The sequence below is a fragment of the Siphateles boraxobius genome, unplaced genomic scaffold (assembly GCF_051911475.1).
Source record: "Siphateles boraxobius isolate OS27281-9 unplaced genomic scaffold, OSU_SipBor_1 1, whole genome shotgun sequence".
Taxonomy (NCBI): Eukaryota; Metazoa; Chordata; class Actinopteri; order Cypriniformes; family Leuciscidae; genus Siphateles; species Siphateles boraxobius.
In genome coordinates, this window is record NW_027508699.1 from 14,278,766 (window position 1) to 14,300,700 (window position 21,935).

Sequence of the window (21,935 nt, forward strand, 5' to 3'; positions counted from 1 at the left end):
GAAAGATTGCAACTAGAAGTACTTTATTTGGGATTCATCCGACGAAAAATAAAGTATTCCAATGGAAGACCATCAAGAACCTGCCTTATAACATTAATATCTCTGTAACCTTTCATTGGGCAAACACAAAGTCTGTATCTTAATTCCATGTCAACCATGTCACAATATCAAGGTTATCTGAATGTTGCCAGTTAACATTTGCTATAACAGTAAGTGCTTGCATTAGGGATGTGCACAACGAAAAATTTCATTAATGTTTAAATGGAAATGTTGCAACCAACTAGTTGACTTGTAAAGCGCCCGTGACAAGAGTTGTTGGTTTCGAGTCCTACCTGTCCTGACCTGGGGTTGGTTGTATAAACTGCTAAGACTAGACTTACAAGTTAGTCATCACATTTGTTCAGAACCGTTTTAAGTCAGTTACATAAAAACGTAGATTGGTCTAATTTGATACTAAAAAGTAAGCCTGATTCACCCTTGACTAACCGGTAGTTAGTCATACTAGTACTTAAGATACTAGTCTTACCATAATAACTATGTTTATACAGCTGGTCCCAAATCTCATTCACCTTACTGTCTCTCAAATTTCCTGATTCTGGACCTATAAATAAAGGTTGAAATAATCCCATTAAAAGAATAAATTAATTAAATATACCCTTCTGAAACATTTGCTTGATGGGCTCTTCAATATTGTATTAACAGTCCTGGATTTAAGGATAATATCTACATTTACATGTCCTCTCTCGATGTATAAAAAGTAAATGGAACTGATCACCACTCAGTGTTATTTCCAAAATAATGCAAATATTTTGGATTTTTGAACATATGTTTGCACAGTTTTTGGGAAAAACATGCCTACAAAACATATAAAGGTACAGAGGTAAAGGGGGATTACAATTTCATAATTCCAAATTATTAACAGTTTGCACTACAAACTTTATAACGTTTCATAATTTTTTTCTGACACACAACATTTCTTCTTTTGCGGATCTGATAAACCTAAACAAACAAGGAGCCTCTAGATAACAGAACTGAATTCACTCTTGAAACTCATTTCATAAGGAATATTGGTTTCGTGAAAATTTCTCTCTTTTCCAATCAGGGCCATTTAAACGACGCCCTTTTCAGCTAAAAACAAAACAAAAAAATGTATGCGTTTTCTCATTTACACAACAGTGTTTAGGGGACCTGAAAATTTAAACTTTTGAAAACAGGTTACAAATGGTATGTTTTTGAAAATTATACATTTTATCGTGTCCGTGTAAACTACAAAACTTAAATTTGTGAAAACGGTGACTTCATGCAAAAGTGTATTATGTGTTCACTATAGGCACGTAGTGTTTCTTTACAACTACTGTTGAAAACATTGTCATCTTTATGCAGAAAAACTTTTCCATTTTTAGAAAATCGTTGTTGTGTAAACTTAACCTAAATCTCTTTGCTGACACTATGGATCTAATTGAAATCTGCAAGAAAAACGCTCATGACTTATTTTTCATATGGCTGATCACTTTTTTGAACAATTAAAAAATATAAATACACATTTAAAAAATAATATTATAATATTTAATGTCTTTTTAGATTCAATCACAGTGCATCTGGGTCATTCTTAAAATATGGTGACAAAAAATTTTGTTGCAATGATGATCGGATTCTTTTCTTCTGCTTTATTAAAAAATGCTAGCTGTTTTCTCAATTTTGTTGTGTTTATTGTGTTATTGAGAGGAAAACGCACAGTCAAATCACTAGAGGTGCAGCAAAATGGGTCTCGCATGATTTGGTTCCATACACAATATGAGATTCACAGTTTCGAAAAAATCCCGAAAAAACACTTAAATGACAGTACAGCAGATTTTTTTTTTCTTGTTAGTGATCTAAATTGGATATGTTGTTCCATCACTGCAAATCAATGGTGTGCGTTTTGAGATGCTAGACTTTGTTTAATTTTATGAAATTAAATTGATTGTAATCCGCAAAACAATGTCAAGGTGTTACCATCACCACTAATACCATCAGCTTTTATGGAAGTGCAAACCTAAATTTCATAAAGTCATTATTTGAGAATGATACACCTATAAAAGACTTTTCCTTCAGATTCTAATGAAGGACAGTCTAAAATGAAAATGCAGATATAGACCTTTTCACCAGCCAACAAATAAGTCAACAATTATAATAACTCCCACCAAACCAATCAGGGCCGGCCCTGACCAATTTGCTGCCCTAGATTTAACCTGTTGCCTCTTGCATAACAGCCCATTCCATCCCATCATTGTGTTCATGAACTTTTTTTAAAGGCTTTTGATCGTTAAACTATAGAAAAATAGGACCTAAGCCAAATTATAGCCTAAACACAAGTAGAAAGAGTAATTACGTCTAGCATTCATGCACAAACTATCCATTTAGCACTAGAAAAAGTGTTTGTTTTCCAGTAGATGGCAGAAATCTTTCACTTAACTATGGCACGTTTCATGTTTTCACCATGAATAAAACTGAGAAATGTAGATCTTTAATGTGAATTTTACATAAAATGTTGCTATTTTAAATAAACCTGTATATAAATAGCATTACTAATTTGGGCATATAAATTTTACAAATGCCATATATCCCCCCAAAACTGTACAGTTTAAGACTGAAAAAGTGATATTACATGCGTTTAAAAAACTGACATGATTGTTACAAAAATCACACTGTCTGGGGTCTCTGGAGAACCCAGAACAGCAGTTTGCATAAAGTTTAGGGTAAAAATAACTGCAATTAATTAGCGAACATTACAAGTATCTTACTACTATCCAATTAAATAAACTGTTAATTCATTATTACATCACTTTACCTCAGTCTTCATCCCCTTTTTTACTTAATATTAGGGGAAATAAAATCAATCATTTTAGCACTAAAATGGATGTGTGTTGCACCTAGCATTTGCCTATTCCATGGGCCAGCCCTGCCCAATCTAAAATAAAAACATGATTATCCCTAAATAATATACACAACCTGAGGGCTAAAATAAAAACAACCCAAGGCAACAGAGTAAAAATAAAAAAAAAGCGGGAAAAACACGGACTTGGCGATGCTGATTAAACCTTTGCCAAAATCACACCGGAGCATTCAGATCTTGAAAGCAGGCGTCTATCAGCAGATCAGTCCATCAGCAGATATATTAGGGACTCGCTGATAAGACGCCTGCTTTCAAACGCTCCCGTATGTATCCGTGTAAGCGCTAGGTGAAGACAAAAACATACTTCATGAACTACTTCATGATGTCTTTTCAACCACACAGTACCATAATTTCTGTGCTACAAATATTCAAATTATCACAGAAGTACTGGGATAAAAGTTGGTAGTTCGGATAAAAAAAACCGATGTCTACGGTAGCGATCAAAATAGAGCAAATCATCTTTTAAAAGTCCAGTAAGGATTGCATCGATTACATCATTATGCCACTAGGTGTCAACAAGCGACTGTTGGAAAAAGGAATTTGTCATTGAATCATTCATTCAAGAGATTCGTTCAAAAATGTGGATTCATCCGCTATTAAAACAAGTGAAATATTTATGAGCGTCTCATTGAAACCGATCTAAAAAATAATAATAATGGTTATTTTACAGTGTCCTTGTTAAATATGTTACATGTACTTAGGGGTGTAATTAGGGGTATAGCAAGTTTAACGACTTAAGCGACAACTCGCCATGTTACTACATTTCGGCCGGCTACGCAATACTCATTCCCTAACTCAGGGAACTGAGGTTACGTGAGTAACCGAGTAGTTCCCTTTCGAATGGTCACTTCGTATTACGTAGCTATACGCAGTGGGGACGCCATGCAAAACGCCGCACAAAGTAACTGGTTGCCAGTGCAGCTCAGGAACCCTTAGCGTACAGAACAAGCCATAACCCATACAATATGTATATAACAGACCAGGTCTAGAATAATACATCTAAGTCAGTAACAAACCAACATATCATGTCAATAAACCCAGACCCTGTCGGGGTTATTAGAATATGAACATATAACCGGCAAAAGCGGGTTTTATACATGAAATTAGGGCTGGGCGGTAAAACGATAACGATAATTATCGCAATATATTTTTTCTCGATAAAACGATATCAAGTCGGTCGATAAATGTTCGATAATGTTTATGCGCAAAAAGGGGAAGGAAACTCGTTTGAACCGCGCGCCACACGGACCATTTATCCGCTCGGTTCAAAGTCCAAACCGCAGCGCAGCGCGAGCTCACTAGAGCAGACGCGTTTACTCTGATAGTGAAGCGCTTCAATTCAGCGAAGAACACAAATGTCCAGTTTAAAGGCAGATGAAACAGCGCTGACTAAGACAAACAGGAGAAACACTGTGCGCAACGATACAGTCAGATTCTGAATTGATACTGAATCCATTTACCATGGATTTACTAACTGCACCATGAAATATGGGATATACATATTGAATTGTATTATATTATTAATGTAGACAATGTATTAAATGACTAATGGAATATAATTACAGTATTTAATAATGTATTTAGGCTACAGTTTTTCATACATACCATAGAAACCATAAAGTTACATTTTGCCATGATAGTTGTGCTTTAGGCTATGCCTGGTTTTATCTGTGGTTATCATGATATAAATGCATGATACTGGATGACCAATGGTTCATTTTAATAAAACTCAAACAGTCAGAATATTACATTTTGCCAAATAAAAATGCGGTCATTACTTTTTTTAACAGATGTTACTGTTTTTGTTAATGAACATAAATTTAACATAGTAGTAGTAGCTTGAGTTGGGGTGCAGATTTACTGGCAATTCACTGTCAAATATGCGTTTCGAGACAAAACATGTAATATTAATATTGCAGCCTGCACTGCAAACTGTGCTGAAGATACGTGCTATCAAAGTCAGGCAACATAAACCTGTTTCAAGACTTGAAACAATATCCTCCATTAGCACATGCAGAAACTAAGAAATATATTTTTCTATTCAGATATTTATTATGTGAAGGAAAAATGACAAATGTTTGAATGTTCTACCTGAGATTTGTGAAATGTTCACCTGTTTGGCAAGTGTTTGTCATGATATGCTCTGACAGTAAAGAGTGGTTTAAAAACACAACACTCTGGTTTCTACAACTTTCACTTAGGAGCAAAAATCTCCCTTTAAACTTGAAAGAAATAAAGATTTGACATTTATCGCGATAATTATCGATATCGACTGATATAAAAAAAATTGTTGTAATAATTCTTTTTGGCTATATTGCCCAGCCCTACATGAAATATAACCGGCCAAAAAGCGGGTTATATATATATATATATATATATATATATATATATATATGTGTGAATATGATTGTGCACAGTAATATAATGACAAGACCGGCCACCGTCGGATCTTAGTCATACCGAAAGCACCTTCGCCTGTAGGGAAGGCACTTCCATATAATTGAAACTCATAAATGTCACAAATATCACGAATGGGAATGCCAGATGAACAAGCCCATGACGAGGCCATGCATCTGATCGAATGGGCCTTGATACCTATAGGGCAAACTTGACCCACTGCGGTAAAGCCATTGAAATAGCATCCACTATCCATCTAAACAGTCTTTGCTTAGTGACTGGATCCCCCTTGGATCTACCACCAAAGCAGACAAAAAGCTGTTCTGCTTGTCTAAAAGACGCAGAATGCTCCAGACAGATTCTCAGTGCTCTGACAGGGCAGAGAAGATTAACCTCTCCATCCTCTGCAGAAGGAGGGAGGGCTGATAATGTCACCACCTGTGCTCTGAATGGTGTTGAGAGCAATTTGGGTACGTAACCATGCCTGGGCTTGAGGATGACTCTGGAGTCATCTGGACCAAACTCCAAACATGCAGGGCTCACAGAGAGCGCCTGCAGATCTCCCACTCGCTTGATAGATGTCAATGCCATCAGGAGAGCGGTCTTCAGCGAGAGGGGTCTAAGATCAACCGACTGGAGCAGTTCAAAACGCGGACCTTTCAGAGCCCCAGGACCGTGGAGAGGTCCCAAGGCGGCACAGAAGGAGGTCTGGAGGGGTTCATTCTCCTAGCACCTTTCAGGAATCTCACGACCAGGTCGTTTCTTCCCAGTGTCTGGCCAGCCTTTAGAACATGATGTGCTGCTATGGACGCTTTGAACGTGGACGGGGAGCGACCCGCGTCCAGCAGCTCCTGCAAGAATGAGAGAACCACAGATATCTCACAAGACTCTGGGTCAGCCTGATTTTTCGAGCACCAGTTGGAAAAACCCAACCATTTTGAAGCATAAAGGCGCCGAGTCGACGGGGCCCTGGCTTCAGATATAGTGCTTAAAACCTTCTCTGGAAGGTCCCTGGGTACCCGTTGAGGGGTCAAACATGGAGGGCCCACAGATCGGGTCTCGGATGCCACAACGTCCCGTTCGCCTGTGTGGGACAGGCCATGGGATTGTGTCCGATAACTGAACCAGTTCCGGGAACCACGGTCTGGTTTTCCAGAGAGGGGCCACCAGAAGGACTGGGCACCTGCTCTCTCTGACCCGTTTGATGACTTGTGGAATCATCAAGACGGGGGGAAAGGCATAAAGGGGACGGTTGGGCCAGACGTGGGCCAGCGCGTCCCTGTTCTTCGAGAACACCCTCCATATCAGACTGACCGTCTGTGGGTTCAGGGACCACTCGCCGAGGGGAGTGTTGCCCCATGAGAGCATATCCACACCCACATTCTGGACGCCCGGGATATGCGCGCCTTCAATATCAAATCCATCTCTTGACTGTGTTTTGGTCTCCATTTACACTTTGAATATTGAGAGAGTACTTTGATTATGGTTGCACTTGCACTTATTGTTTGCAAAAGAAAAAATTTATATTTATTTTTATTTATACTGTTTTTATTTCTATGTTGAATTTGTGGAAAGGGGTTCAATTAGGAGGTCACACACAGCCTCAATCTGAAGTTCTGGAAGCTCATAATTCATGTACAGTAAGGTCAGAAGAGACTCAGCCAATCAGCTGAGTTTGTGGCAAAACCATACAGTGCTTGTATATTGTTGTCTTTCAATGCATTAGATAATTCATACTCATAAAGTAGAACTGAAATGACATTCATTTGACATTCAGTATAAGATTATTAGTTAAAACATTTCAAAATGCACTTGCAGACTATTTTTCCAGTCATGAATTTTGTCATTGAGGATTTCTATAAAATATTGAGCAAAAATCTAATCTCATCTCGTTCTCGTGAACCCAATCTCGTGTCTCGTCTCTTGAGATAAGTGTCTCGTCACACCCCTAATAGTAATGACAGTAAATTATGCATAATTAGATGCAATTAACCCTCAATCAAAACCTAATCCTACCCTAACCCTTTAGTAAGTACATACTGTAAATTATTATTGCTCAGTACTTAAATATATAATTACATTGAATGACACCTTAAAATAAAGTATAAACAAAATAATTAATTCAAATTAATTAAACACTTTTAAATGGACTGCAGCAATTAACATTTTGTCAGAATCACTAAATTGAATGTTATTCTGTTTGGTTGTCTGTTCAGAATTGTGGGAGAATCTTGATCTCTATTTTAAATTTCTCAATTTATCCAAAAATCGTGCTGCTAAGTTCTCATGAGACCACAGAATTCAGTGAGCTTGCGGTTTAGAAATTGACAGCTTTAGTGATTGTCACACATGTTAACCATAAAACTGAATAGAAGGATATTTGAATACGGTCAAATGAAACCAGGGTTATCACTGACTAATACTAAAAATATTTGTGTTAACTGAAAAAAAAATGCTGAAATAAAATAAAATATTAATCATACTTAAAAAATACATAAACTAAAACAAAAGTTAGAAATATTGCCTTGAAGTTGAAGCACTAAAATTAACTGAAAATAAAAAATAAATTAAAGAATATATTTTAAAAAACAAATAAAATGACAAAAGCACAATGAAATTAGTAAAAATGTAACTAAAATCAACATGAAAAGTAACATTATAAAAATAAAAGCCAATAAAATAAAATAAAATAAAAATACCGCTTAGAGCAAACTATTACAAAATGTGAGCTCTGTAAAAACAGTACTTCAAACTCTGTGAACCCACACAAGTATAATCACTTTTTGAGACGTGATCTGACCTAAACAACCAGTTGTATGGCAAGCACGCAAGCGGACTGTTAAGCTTAATAATTCAACTGCCAGAGGGTCTAACAAACAAACTGTGGCAAACATACATATTGACTGAGCAAAAGGCGCCCACGTACAGAGAGGTCACAACCTGACTCACATTAACAGATAGATGGCAATACGAGGCCTGAGAACTACTCACGTGGCTTCTGGCCCCACACGTGCAAATGGAGCTTCCCAGAAGAGTAGTAGATGAACCCCAAGACCAGCATGGGACACAGGACGAACAGAAGTTTGTGTGCAGGCTTCATGTTCCTCAACCATTCACATGGTACCGTGTTTTTACATCACCTAGATACAGGATAGAAAAGTCAGGAAAGCTTAATCACATGTTCGCAGCATGCAGTCAAGCAGACAGACTCTCATTATTAGAAGTACACAAGTCAGTTTGTCAGCTGAGGAAAATGTTTTTTACACACACACACATATACGTTTTTTTCTCAAGAAATTGATACGTTTAATCAACAATTATGCATTAAATTGATTAATGGTAACAGTAAAGACATTTACATAGTTCCAAATCAATCTTTTTTTAAACTTACATAATAAAATAAAAATAATTCTTTAAAATTAGTATTTCACAATATTTCACTTGTGCTACTAAAGAATTATTAGGCGATATTTGACTCTTCAAAATAATGTATTAAATGTCATCTTTTGTCAAATTCATAAATTTATATTTATAAATTGAGTTAGAATAATAAGTGTAATCAGGAAGAATAAGTTACCAATGTAATTAAATTCAATCCAATCAATCAAAAACAAAATTCATCTTTGCCATACAGAGGTGGCATAGAAGAACAAAAAGGTGTATTAGGTATATTTACAGACTGTTTAATGAGGCTCAGAAATGGCATGAATGCATTTAAATTCATGATAAAAATGTCATGCGATTAAGGTTTTAAATAAAAGGTTTTGCATATAGAAATATTAAATTATTTAAATAACTGAAATGATACTTTAAAAATTAAACAAAGTTAGACAACTGTCAGTAGGGGGAGGCAAGTCACTCCCTGTGTCTCAATCTCCATACTAAACGGTATGAGAGATTAGAATAAGTGTGTCCCAAAGCATAGTATGTTGAATAGAGTATGGCAAAACTCCCGGGATGGTCTACTATATCCGGTGGATTTTCGAAGTGTGGATCCGTGCTCACTACAAAGGCTAATATTGCCCACAACCCACTCCGGAACTACAAAACTTGGCGGATATGCGCGACCGATGGTGAGATATTCAGATAAAGGTTAACCTGATAAAAAAATATATTTATTTAATGTTATCCATGTTATATTCCATCTGCAATAACAATGTGGACTTTCATAAAGATCCGTTTGGCCATTAACTTTTAAATGGATCACTATGCATTAATGAGGAGAGTTCTCTGCATGAAAGACACGACTGCAGATCAACGTGCTCCTGTATTTCTCTCCAATACCGAAGGAACCTAAATTAAATTAAATGTGGAGGATGTTAACTGTGACAAGATAATTGACAGGCCAGTTTACTATGACAGGATGTGACAGAGAGCAACACTTAAATACGCAATTGTATGACATGATGGCATGTCCCAAAGTTTGAATACTTATTGCTCCACACTCAAAAGAATCTGCTTTTTCTTTACAAAAAGAGTACATAGCCACTGAATCATTCATTTAATAGATTCGTTCAAACGGCTGATTCATTCAGGAAAAAAGCAAGTGACTGTCTTTATGAATGGGTCACTGAATTATTGACTCACTAGATTTGTTTGAAAAACGCAGATTCATTCATAAATGAAACACCCATGTTTGCTCGGAGAGCCGCAGCGGGTCAGCTGTGATTTTGTTTGGAACTATTTTCGCTGACGAAATAGATAACAATCTGACAATACAGTTCTTAAAATGCAAGTCGCTTAATATTAACTAAATGTTTATCGAATTGTTGTATAAAATCAATATTTGGCAAAGCCCTTTATAATCATTAAAAAGCGGTCACTCGTCTTAGTTCATATGGATCTCTCAAACTTCCCTCATAATCAATGAAGTTGTCTACACTGTACAATGAATCTCTTATTTACACTACATAACTCCGCACTGAACAAACTCATTCCTTTTCAAAAGGGAACTAGACACTGCGTCAGAGCACTATGGGGAACGCCTTCACGTGAACCGGTGTCTGAAACGCTTATCTAATCAAGGCAATCCTATTGGCAAGAGACAGCCTATGACATCATCACTAGTGTGATCCGGAAGTATACAAGTACGAGCCTGGAGAACATGTCAACAACTTTTTCATCTTCAGGGACTGTTTTGTTTGTACGCTTCAACCTGAAACTTCAAAATGGTAATCATGGCTTGTGAAAAACGCTTCAGGAAGTGTGTGCATCCATGTCTAAGATATTGATACTTGATGATGTACAACTTGTGTGTTTGTTTGGGCTCAGAGCATGCACGATCAGTTCCTGAGGGATCTGCTTGTGCCACTGAGTTTTTTCCCCTGAGAATACTCCACTCTTGTCTGCTCTTTTCTTGAGGAAAGAGGGACAGACATCTGTACCAGGCGATTCAGGTCCTGCTCGCGCTGAGGCAGAGCAGAGACTAGAATCGTGGGGTTTTTCAGAGTAGATTGCTGAGGAGCTTAAGAGAGCTGTTAATCTCTCACGCCCTTCAGAGATTCGCAAAAGTGAGCTGCAGGATGAGGATTTGTGTTGTCACTAACATCGTCTGATCCAGCAGCGAGTGCTCTGCTGTGTATAAAAACAACCAGCCCAAGTGAGCAGGAGATGGCTTATGAGGGTGAAGAGGATATACAACTCAAACCCTCACAGCCACCCTGCACCGCATATGTTAAGCTTATTTTGTGTTATAGAACGCGCTTCAACAAGGCTTCTAAAAAGAAGCTGATGTGGAGCGCATGAGGGAAGAAGACCGCTCGTGACTGACTTCACGAATGATTTTTTTCCAACCATAAAAGCTCCAGCTCTCGTGTGCCTTCCATTCCTGTCGGATCTACACAATGAGATCGGAAAGGCATGGAAGTCTCATCGCCTTCAGCGAACTACGCTGATGTTGAGGGGATCCGCGAATACGGGTATGTGTCGATGCCCCAATTGACGAGATGTTCGCGAACTATCTCACAGCTGGAGAGGCATCGACACTAAGTGCTCCGGCCCTGCCTCTTAGGCCACTAAAATATGACAGCACGCTCAAATGGCAGGGCATACGTGTTTAAATCTTTCACCCCAAGCACTTCTTGCATCAGCCTGAGGCTTGACCTATTATGAGTTATTCCTTGAATTTGGAACCCTCCTGTAGGTCTGGCGTCGGGTATGGTAGTAAGTAGGGCTGCACGATTCCTGCTAAAATGTGAATCACGATTTTTCTCCATGGGAATTGAGATCACGATTCTCATTTTTTCAACCAAAATTTACTGGACTCCAGTAATTGTCCAAACCAAAAATTGTCTGTCTATTTCTTTGTTTTATAATATACAGTGATGTGAATAAGTTAGGACACCCATGCTAAAGTTGCCTAAAAAGAGGAATAAAAAATAATCTTTTGGAAATTGGTCTTAATGCCTTAATTAGAAAAATGAGGAAAAATCCAATCTTTAAGGACACCAATTTTCTTTGTGAATGAATAATGTATCATAAATAAATAAATGTTCTTCCTTAAAATACAGGGTGCATAAGTCAGGACACCCCTATGTTAAATTCCCATAGAGCCAGGCAGATTTTTATTTTTAAAGGCCAGTTATTTCATGGATCCAGGATAATATGCATCCTGATAAAGTTCCCATGGCCTTTGGAATTAAAATATCCCCACATCATCACATTCCCTTCATCATACCTAGAGATTGGCATGGGGTACTTTCCATAAGATCATCTTTCAATGCAAATCAAATCAGCTATTAGGCTAACTGAAATAAAACCATGCCAATCTCTAGATATGGTGAAGGGTGTGTGATGATGTGGGGCTTTTTTAATTCCAAAGGCCAAGGGAACTTTATCAGAATGCATATTATCCTGGATCCATGAAATAACTGGCCTTAAAAAATAAAAATCTGCCTGGCTCTATGGGAATTTAACATAGGGGTGTCCTGACTTATGCACCCTGTATTTTAAGGAAGAACATTTATTTATTTATGATACATTATTCATTCACAAAGAAAACTGGTGTCTTTAAAGGTTGGATTTATCCTCATTTTTTTAATTAAAGCATTAAGATCAATTTCCAAAAGATGATTTTTTTATTCCTCTTTTTATGCAACTTTAGCATGGGTGTCCTAACTTATTCACATCACTGTAACTTTGCTTTTCATTTATTACTTAAAGCTCACTTTAAGTTTTTCGATAACTACATTCAAAACTAAAAGCCTAACTGATAAAGTTCACTCATTATTTAAAACAAGTGAACAATCATTAATAAAATAAGAACAAATACACAAATTACAAGCAGAGATGAATACTAAATAAAAAAGTTTACAAAGTCTAACAGTATGGTACAGAAATTAAGCCTAAATGTAAAATAACACTATTTGTTCACTGTATAAATTAAATATAGTTTCATCTTTGTTAAAGCTGTATTTTGTTGTTTTATTAATATCAATAACACAGAAAACAGTGTATGTATATATATTAAGTGTGTGCTGTCACTTTAAGACCGACTGCACAGACTGGAAAAAAATTTACAAACATCCATAAACTTTCTCAACTGTTCACTTATGACATAAACGAGAGAATAATAGTTGAGACGTCCATTTAGACAGGTATTTTGACAATTTTGTGTTTATGTGTCCATTCAAGGGCAAGGAAACGCGAAAGAGGAATCAATTCTGTATTCGAGCGCTGTCTGACACGAGCCTCTCTCTCTCTCTCTCTGCGCTTCGAGTGTGTGTGCCTGGGGGCTGTGCGCACAGATATCGCGCGAGTCCCGGTTTTCGTCTCTTCTTCTGTGATTAAAATTGTTTGAATGTGTAAATTGGCAAGACAATACACGTCCAAATGATAAACTTTCACTCTATGATGGTTATATTTAGCAGTTAATCCGCGATTCACATGCGTGCCGAACCGCAGAACCGAAGTGCGATCCATTCCACCCTTAGCGCGTTACCTCGTTGAATATCATTGGCAGAATCGTAGAAATGCAGGATTAAGATCCCATGGGGGGTTGAATCGAGATTGCGATCTTTTAACGATTAATCGTGCAGCCCTAGTAGTAAATGAGCTCTTTCGTGCTCTTATGGTGATAGGCCTCCATTTTTGTGAATGTCGTTTAGGCCATCGCTCTATGGGCAGCAGGTTGAGCTCTGTAGATCTTCTCCCTTTACGTGAGTTTTTAGTAAGGTTGAATGATAGGCCACGGTTCCCAGTTAGGAAGTATTAAGGGGTGTTAAATATGGTTTTCATAGGATGGTGAAATTAGGGCCCTGAAGTTCCCATATATAGGTAGGCTATGCATACCCTTCCCATAGGCCTCCTCTTATGTTAGAGTCGTCGGGCTTACATAACGGGTAGTGCTAATCTGTAGTAGTGAACAGGTTGGCTGTATGGAAAATTCTCTAGTGAGGCCACCTTTCATCCGAGCACCTAATAGACATTTATTTTTGTGTGAGATGGGTTCCTTCTGTCAAGCTCCAGATAAAACTACAAAGTCAAGCTTCGGCCCTCTTCGGGCCACCTTGATAGCCACCTTATACTAGAGCAGCAGTTTCCTCTCACTTTAGAGAGTCATTGAGATTATAGCTCTGAACTTCAGTTACTTATATTTGTGTGTCGGCCCTCACGGGGCCGCCTCGATTTCTGGCTTAGTAACTAGGAAATTGGTGGCGGTTTACTAAGCGTTATCGCCTCGAGCCTCTCAGTATCTGAGTGTAGGCTCCTCAGGATAATTTATTCCTGTAAATCTAGTAGTTCCTAGTACGGGCCTCCTCTTACTACAAGAGTCGTCTAGCAAAGGCCTGCCTTTTGCACGAGGCGTAAAAATGTTAGTGGTGTAACAAGGTAGATAGCAGCACAGGCTATCTTCAAAAAGCCTACCAAGCAGATATTTCAAGGGCGTTGTTAAGCCTTTTCTCTCTAGAAAGTAAGGATCAGTATGCTCAGGCCTCAGCCCTTTAGAGCTGAGTATTGTAGCTAGTTTATTCAGCTAGGCCTTAAAATAAAATAAAATCCGCTGAGCCCCTTGAATAAAATAATTCAAGTCATAAGGTTGAATGTCGTGGGCCGCATATTGTGGCCTCCATTTCCTTGGGTTAGTAGAGAATGTAAAATCTGTCTTGTAAAAATACAAGATAATAGGACTCGACCCTGACACATTCCTCAGTGTCATGCTGATAGTACTTCCCTTGTCTTTAGGGGGAGTCTAAGGTCTTTATTTAGAGTACTTGGCTACCCATAGCTCGTATAATATCACCCTTCACCACCCAGGCTCAGGTAGAGACATTAGTTACTCCCTCCCACTTGGGATGGTTGAGTATGCTCCCTTAAGAGCCGAAGCAATGCCTGGGCTGACACCTGTGACATTCGAAGATGTAGGCCTTACAGTAAGCCTCCTCGATAGTCCGGAATCGTAAGATTGTACTCCCCTTGCTTTAAAGGGTCGATAGCACTTCTGCTGAGTACACTGCCTGTTTGTTATGTAAACCTTAGAGCTGGAGGTGCTGACATCCGATAATCTGGTAGCGTAAGATTGTACTCCCCTTGCTTTAAAGGGTCGATAGCACTTTTGCTGAGAACACTGCCTGTTGAAAATGTGAAATAAGTATAACCAGGCCCACAGAGATGTCTGTGAGAGCACCTGACTTATGTGACTAGCTCTGCTAACAGTCCCACTATCAAGTAGTTAGGCCTTGTCAGGCCTCCTTGAAGGCGGATCCCCAACGAGTTGGATGCTTAGCATTGCAAAGGCAAAACCTAGCCCAGAGCCTGGTCAATACTTATCAGGTTTTGAGTATAGTGTTCCAGAATCTATCTGAGGATCGTTCTGTATGTATACTTGGCTCCCTAAGTCTGGTTGGAAGGTCGAAGGACTCTCACAAAGCCCCCCTGTTAGACCAGCCCTAGAGCTGGAGATCATCTCCCCTGATTAGGGTCCCCTTCAGAGTGACCAGCCTCCACAGGGCTCTGAAGCACATCGAGTAGAGTTACTCCCCGCGTTTGCAAGGGTTAGAAAGCGATAAGCTAAGTTCTACTCTCTAGGATGCCCGTCTCTATGATCCAGTCTGTGAGCGATCACTGCCACTATCTGCAGTCCTTCCTATTGGATGCCTCCACAAGTGAGGCAAAATATGTCAGAGACTCGGTTTAGGAAACAGACAGGTTTATTGACAAGACTAGGTCATTAAATCAGACCAGGTCAGCCTCCCTAGTGGCATGTGGGGTTGACTTCATGTCCCTCTCAGAAAGTGACTGGACGGTACTCCTTTGGACCCCCTGGCCATATTCCATGAAAGGAACCACACTCTAAATTTGGGCTGTGGTATCCATGCTCTTGATCTGGCACTGAGTCAAGTCCTTAGTGTGAAAGCACAAAGTTACTTCCTCGCTTAGCATGAAGCTCGGGCAGTGGCCGTAGGGAACACTGTCACTGACAGCCTGTTCCCTTTCGAAAGGGAATGTCTCAGGTTACGACTGTAACTTATGTTCTCTGAGAACAGGGAACGAGACACTGCGTCTTTCCGCAATGCCTCGGGGATGCTTGCTGAACAGTCCCCTCAGACGATAAGTTGTTGACATGCTCTCCAGGCTCCCCTTATATACTTCTGTGTCGCACTAGTGATGATGTCATAGGCTGTCGCCGGCCAATAGGATTGCTGTGATTAGATAAGCATTTCAGACACTGGTTCACGCGGAGGCGTTTCCCATAGCACTCTGACACAGTGTCTCATTCCCTGTTCTCAGGGAGCATAGGTTACAGTCGTAACCTGAGACGTTTTGAGTGGTGAGTGGATTTTAACTTAAACGCCTCTGATTGGCCACTGTGTCTCAAGAAATCAACAGATATGTCTGTGATTGGCTACATTGCTCAACGCTCAAAAACACGTTCTCTCATCACTCTCGTTCTCCAGAGTGCAAAAAACAAATACGGACAAATGGCGCTTTTCAAAATCTGTTTGGCCAATATGCTGTTACTAGTTTTAACTGAGGGTGCACCCTCTAGCACCCCATAGAATCAAGCCTGATTGGATCAGTTGCACTGGTGCTCCTAAACACTTTTTCATAGTCGCACACAGTAATTTTCAGTCACAAATGCGACTGAAATGGTCGCACTGTAGAGCCCTGGTTAAGATGAGACAGTGGGTAAGTTGACTGACCCACCCCATTTATCTTGGCAACCATAGACTTTTGCCGTCATGTTCCCATATATTTTGGTACCAGCCATAATTTCTGACAGACTAAAAAGGAGAAGCACATGGAAGGAGTGGAAGGCATCCATTTACATAAACTTTTTTTGACTTGTCAAAATCAAATTTAATGTAAAGAGTAATGGCTGTTCATCAAAGCAAATTTGTCCACGTCTAAAATATTTGATGCATTTTGGTGATTTAGCAATGTATACAACAATGGAAATTATTTAGCTAATATTAGCTCGAATTGGTATGCTAGCTAGTTTTTTCCCCAAAATGGCAATTTTGGGGCAAAGTTAGCCAAATGCTGTGAGGCAAACTGAGCCAGCGTTTTAACTTACCCCACCATAAGGCCCTGAAGTTACATTTCTGAAGTATAAACTAGTATAATTTCAATATTATGCAACTGGTTTAGTTTATCTCTTATTTTTCCAAGTTTATTTGATAGGAACTGTGTATAGTAATTTCCTACTACTTAATTCTGAAGAAACAGAGACAGAAAAACAGACAAAAAACCTCTGCACATAGTAATCTAGAATACTGTCTAAACTTGGTGGCTGCTCTGTCATGTTTTGTCATAAGTTAGGAACCTGGGAGTGCTCATTGATATCAATCTTTCATTTGAAAGCCACTTTTCTAGCATCTGTAAAACCGCATTCTTTCATCTTAAAAATATATATAAAATTCTAAAATTACGACATATGCTTTCAATGAAAAATGTGGAACAGTTAGTTAATGTGTTTGTGACCCCAAGGCTAAATTATTGTAATGCTCTACTGGTTGGTTGCACTGCACACTTAATAAACTCTAACTGGTCCAAAACGTTCTTACTAGAACCAGGAATTATGACCATATTAGCCCTGTTCTGTCAACACTGCATTGTTGCACTATTTAACACTATATAAATTTTAAAATATCGTTGATTACTTACAAAGCACTAAATGGTTTAGCTCCCCAGTACTTCAGCGAGCTCAAGCATCTATTGCAATCTCAAAATTCTGTCCAATTAATACCTAGAACATCAAAATCAACTGCAGGCAGTAGATCCTTTTACTATTTAGCACTTAAACTTTGGAATAGTCTTCCTAGCATTGTTTGAGAAGCAGATACACTCTATCAGTTTAAATCTAGACTAAAAACACATCACTTATTCAAATCAGTTAAATGATTGTTAGACTGCATAAACTAGGTCAGCCGGAACTGGGGGATCCGGGCCGTATCCAGATAAGATGGTGGACCTACGCCTAGACAGGACCACAACGCAACCCTGAAATGTCAGCAGAGATTGTGTCAAGTAGACTCTCCCCTGTGAAGGCCTCATCGACACGACAGCCATCGGCACTGATCCTCAACAAACCCGTCTCCATACTGTGATGACTCCGATCTTCAACCAGATGGAACTGGATAAATATTCTGAATGTTCTGATCCAATCTCACATCTGATCTGAAATGCTGTCTGAATCATAATCATACTATTCGTTCGTTGGCCAGAGGAGAAGTGATCCTGGTTTCTCCCTAGGTTTTTTCCCTCCATTCTGTCACCTGATGGAGTTTTGGTTCCTTGCCACTGTCGCCTTTGTCTTGCTTAATTGGGGACACATAATATTCAACAATATTATTGATCTGCCTGCATTGACACCATTATATGAGAACTAAACTGAGGTGGACGATGACATTGCTGTTTTCTCCAGAGTGGATATATATTATATATATAAAAATTAACTAAAAACTATTTTACAACAAAACTTAACAATCACTGAACTTATTAAGCTGGACTGTGACGCTATTTTTGCATGGTAGTTTTTCTGCAGTGACATTTATTTATTCATTCTAATTTATTTTTTATTTAATTTTACTAAAACTCTGTTTAGTCTGTTTTTGGGAAGGTTACAACTTTGGTTTTCAAAATATAGTTTCAGAAATGCAAACAATTTAAGATTGAAATTTGAACTTCATTTGGTTGGTTGTATGTTGGTGGTTTAAGTTAGCTTTAAGAAACGTAATGTGATTATTTGCAAAAGGAAATTTGATTATTAAATTAGTTTTTAAAAGGGGTAAATTACCTTTACAATTTCACATGGGGTTGATTCAGATTCAGTTAGATGGTCACTTTACACCCAGATGGTGCAACTTACCCACTGACTCAGATCAACTTACCCCTAAACTGGGGTAAATTGAGCCACAGGAACACTTTCTTTTATAAAAATACATATTTTTAGAACCCTTTGTCATATATATTCTGATCATTTAAATTGATATGAAACCTCCTGAAATTACTTAAGATACTTTCATTGTACTTCTACCTAAAGTAAAAAAAAAGGTCTCATATACCCCACACTCCCCTCAGTCGGTTCGGTTGCAAAATTTCTGTTTAAACGTTAATGAAATTAGTTGTTGTACACATCTCAATGATAGCTTTGTGTCATAAACAACAGCAATTATTGTGTGGCTGCAGTTAGTTCTTCCGACGGCTGCCTCACGAGTTCAGCTTATTGTAAGTTTTCTTGCTGGAATCAGCTATCATAAATATAATTTACGTTTGTGTGCACATCCAAATGGGGGGAATATTTTCAGTAAATAACTTTTATTTCTGTATGTTCTTCACACAAATCTATCGTAAGACTTAAGACTACTTCATTTTTGGAGCTTGACTGCGCCTGTTCACCATCCACTTAGGTTGTATATGGAAAAGAGAAACATGAACATCCTTCCAACTATCATGATGACTATCACCTTAACCACTCATGGTGCATATCAAGGGAACATTTATGGGAATTAAATGAGAACAATTTTGTGTGGGGAAAAAATACAGAAGCTCAAGGTGGATCAAAGTCTGTCATGATAATTGGTAAAAATCCACTAAAATGTGTTGTCATATGAGCAGCACAACAACAATTTTAAACTTCATTAAGTGCTATAGTCATGAACCCCTGTATGATACCTCTATGCCACAGAAAAACATACAAATACAGAAAATATAATCAAGAAGAACATAGTTACAGGTGTTCCAGCACAGTAACCACAGGGAAAGTTAATCAAATTAACTATAAACATGTTTCACTAACATTTGATGACCATAAAGTGTCACAACACATTTTAGCTTCATCTAAAGGAGTAAATTGTTTAATCACTTAAACTATTTTAATGTTGCTCTAAATTAAAAAAAAAAAATACCACTTGAGTTGATACATCTAAACATGTTGAAATGTTACTTGTTTGTCACATTGTATCAATAATTCACCCTATTAGTCAAATGTAACGTGGCATTTAAAACAAGTGAAAGACGGGAAAGTCAAGATCCATATTATGGTAGTCACTCCTCTTATCTGGCTATTTTCAGTTCGTCAAAACACAACTGACTCGCAGCAACAGCACCCGAAGAGCACATCTTGATAATGTTTAATCTATCTTAAAGTGTACAGACTTCTGCGTGATGATGGCACTGTTATTTGCCGATACTGCATGTTTGCATTTCTCAGACTGAGAGCGCAGGCAGGCTAACGGTTTACTTCAAACACAAACCAATGGTCAGCTCTCAAGGTAAACACAACATAACCGATACATTTCGACACTCCAGACAACATTAACGCGAGTCTAGAAGGAGAACAGGGTTAGAATACGTTACATATGGTGGAAAATATGAAGGAAATGCGATGGATTATACGCGCTCAGGGGCCTAAAGCAAAGCAGCCTATTTGCGCTCATTCGGCTAGCCAGCCACACACAAACACAGTCCAGACGGGCTAAAACTCATTATCAAGCATACAACGTTTGGTAGGCTACTCTTTTAAAAGCATCATACATTTAACGTTTGGCAACCGGCGCCGAGTTAGTTAGTCGCGCAGATTGAACAGTAGCTCTGTGGTAAAACAACCACGTTATATCGCATATAAAGGTCCATGAATATTAGGCTACCCCTTCCACCGGGTTACTTTCACATTACCTGTCCCCACCAGTCGTCAAAACCCTCGGGTTAAACCGTTATCGACCACATTTTTCCTTTTCCTCCGCCGTTACTGGCCATCTCTCTTCAGTAAAAAATTCCGAGGACACTTTATCACCTCCTCAAAGCAACCAAAGTGAAGCTGCGTGTTGGTTTATTTGGATATCACCCTCCTCTCTCACTCTCTCTACTCCGCACCGTTTAAGTGGGAGGTCTACAGAGTCAGACACGGTCCTAGCACGGTCATTTCTCAAATGTTAGTGATTCGCTACATAGTCTGCATTAAGACAATTTGCGCATTACAAATGTGCATTTTGCGACATTGCCCACGTGTTCAAATTCGACTGTTCGACTGTTTACAGTTCCCAAAAATGCAATCTAGTAGTAGTTCATTTATAAATCGATTGAACTAGTTTTTGAAAATTGTAATCAAATTTCAGCCCCTGTCTGGACTGTTTTCGACTCAACTCTTTCCGGAATGCCGATCGAGAGCCGATAGCAGGGCAAGCTGATTTTTAGTGACAATTTTGCTAAAGGGTGCAAGTAGGCCTATGTAACTTTCTACATTTATCGTCATGTATAACAATAATGTTTTAAATAAAAATATTTTCAGATGTAAATAAATGTAGCCTATAGTGCATGGTTTAATGTCAATGCAAATCATAACTAATTTGTTTCTAAATTAATTTGTTTAAATGAGCCCAATTTGCAATAATAGCTAGCCCTTACATGAAATTCAGTAAACACATGAATTAATAAAACTAAACCAGAAGCCGTAATGTGCCCACTTGTTGGAACATTTTAGACTAGAGCATGTAATAGGCCCTATGTCACACCGGCATGTGAGTGATGACGTAGGCTAGGCTCTACGTCATAGGCATAGCTAATAATTGCTGAATAATTTTTCAGAAATGATTCTTTTAAACATACTGTTGTAAAGAACCGATCGCCTAACCGAAATAGGCTACGCAATCCTGTTGTGCCTTCCCTCAACAGTCAACTGTGCTTTGAATATTTATAGTGTTATGTGGCAGTTTCATGGCAATGAATGCATCTTTTCATAGGCGTTGTCTTTCTGTTCTTCACATGGCAGTCTCTCCTCGTCAGCTATTGCATTATATCTTTGCAGTTGTGCGCACATGATGGGCCCATTTTGTCCTTTATATGCCATTGGGCAACATATGCACTTCCACCATTGTTTGGAGCAGCTCTACAGCTCTAAAACACATGTTTTAGGCCTTTTTGCTGGAAAGGCTATTATTAGGGGTCTAAACCCTGAAGGTGCTGGAATCCTATTGTTACAATTGATTTTGTTCTTCCTTATTTTTCTGCCCTAAAAGTGTATGGGCATCAGAGACGGTAAATCACAGAGACACCAAACTCAGCAGGATGGTCCCAATCATGCACCGCACAGACACAGTTTGCGACAATTTGCCTTTGCACGGCTACGAAGAAAAATTTCCCCTGAATCCTTGAATCCATTTCC

The 21,935-nt window shown here is 38.6% G+C and overlaps 1 protein-coding gene across 6 annotated transcripts in view; it reads right to left on the minus strand.

The window, feature by feature from the left end:
* Window positions 1-20,760, minus strand: part of st3gal3b (ST3 beta-galactoside alpha-2,3-sialyltransferase 3b) — a 75,319-nt gene extending 54,559 nt beyond the window's left edge. The window contains exons 1-2 of one of the 6 annotated variants that reach the window (XM_077219690.1): window positions 20,450-20,760; window positions 8,324-8,472 (exon numbers count right to left, since the gene is read on the minus strand). In XM_077219690.1, coding sequence (XP_077075805.1) covers window positions 8,324-8,432 — 109 coding nt within the window. In that variant the 5' untranslated portion in view covers window positions 8,433-8,472; window positions 20,450-20,760. The remainder of the gene's footprint in view (window positions 1-8,323; window positions 8,473-20,449) is intronic. The other 5 variants (XM_077219547.1, XM_077219612.1, XM_077219397.1 and 2 more) reach the window with 5 other exon arrangements.
* Between the last annotated feature and the right edge of the window lie 1,175 nt (window positions 20,761-21,935).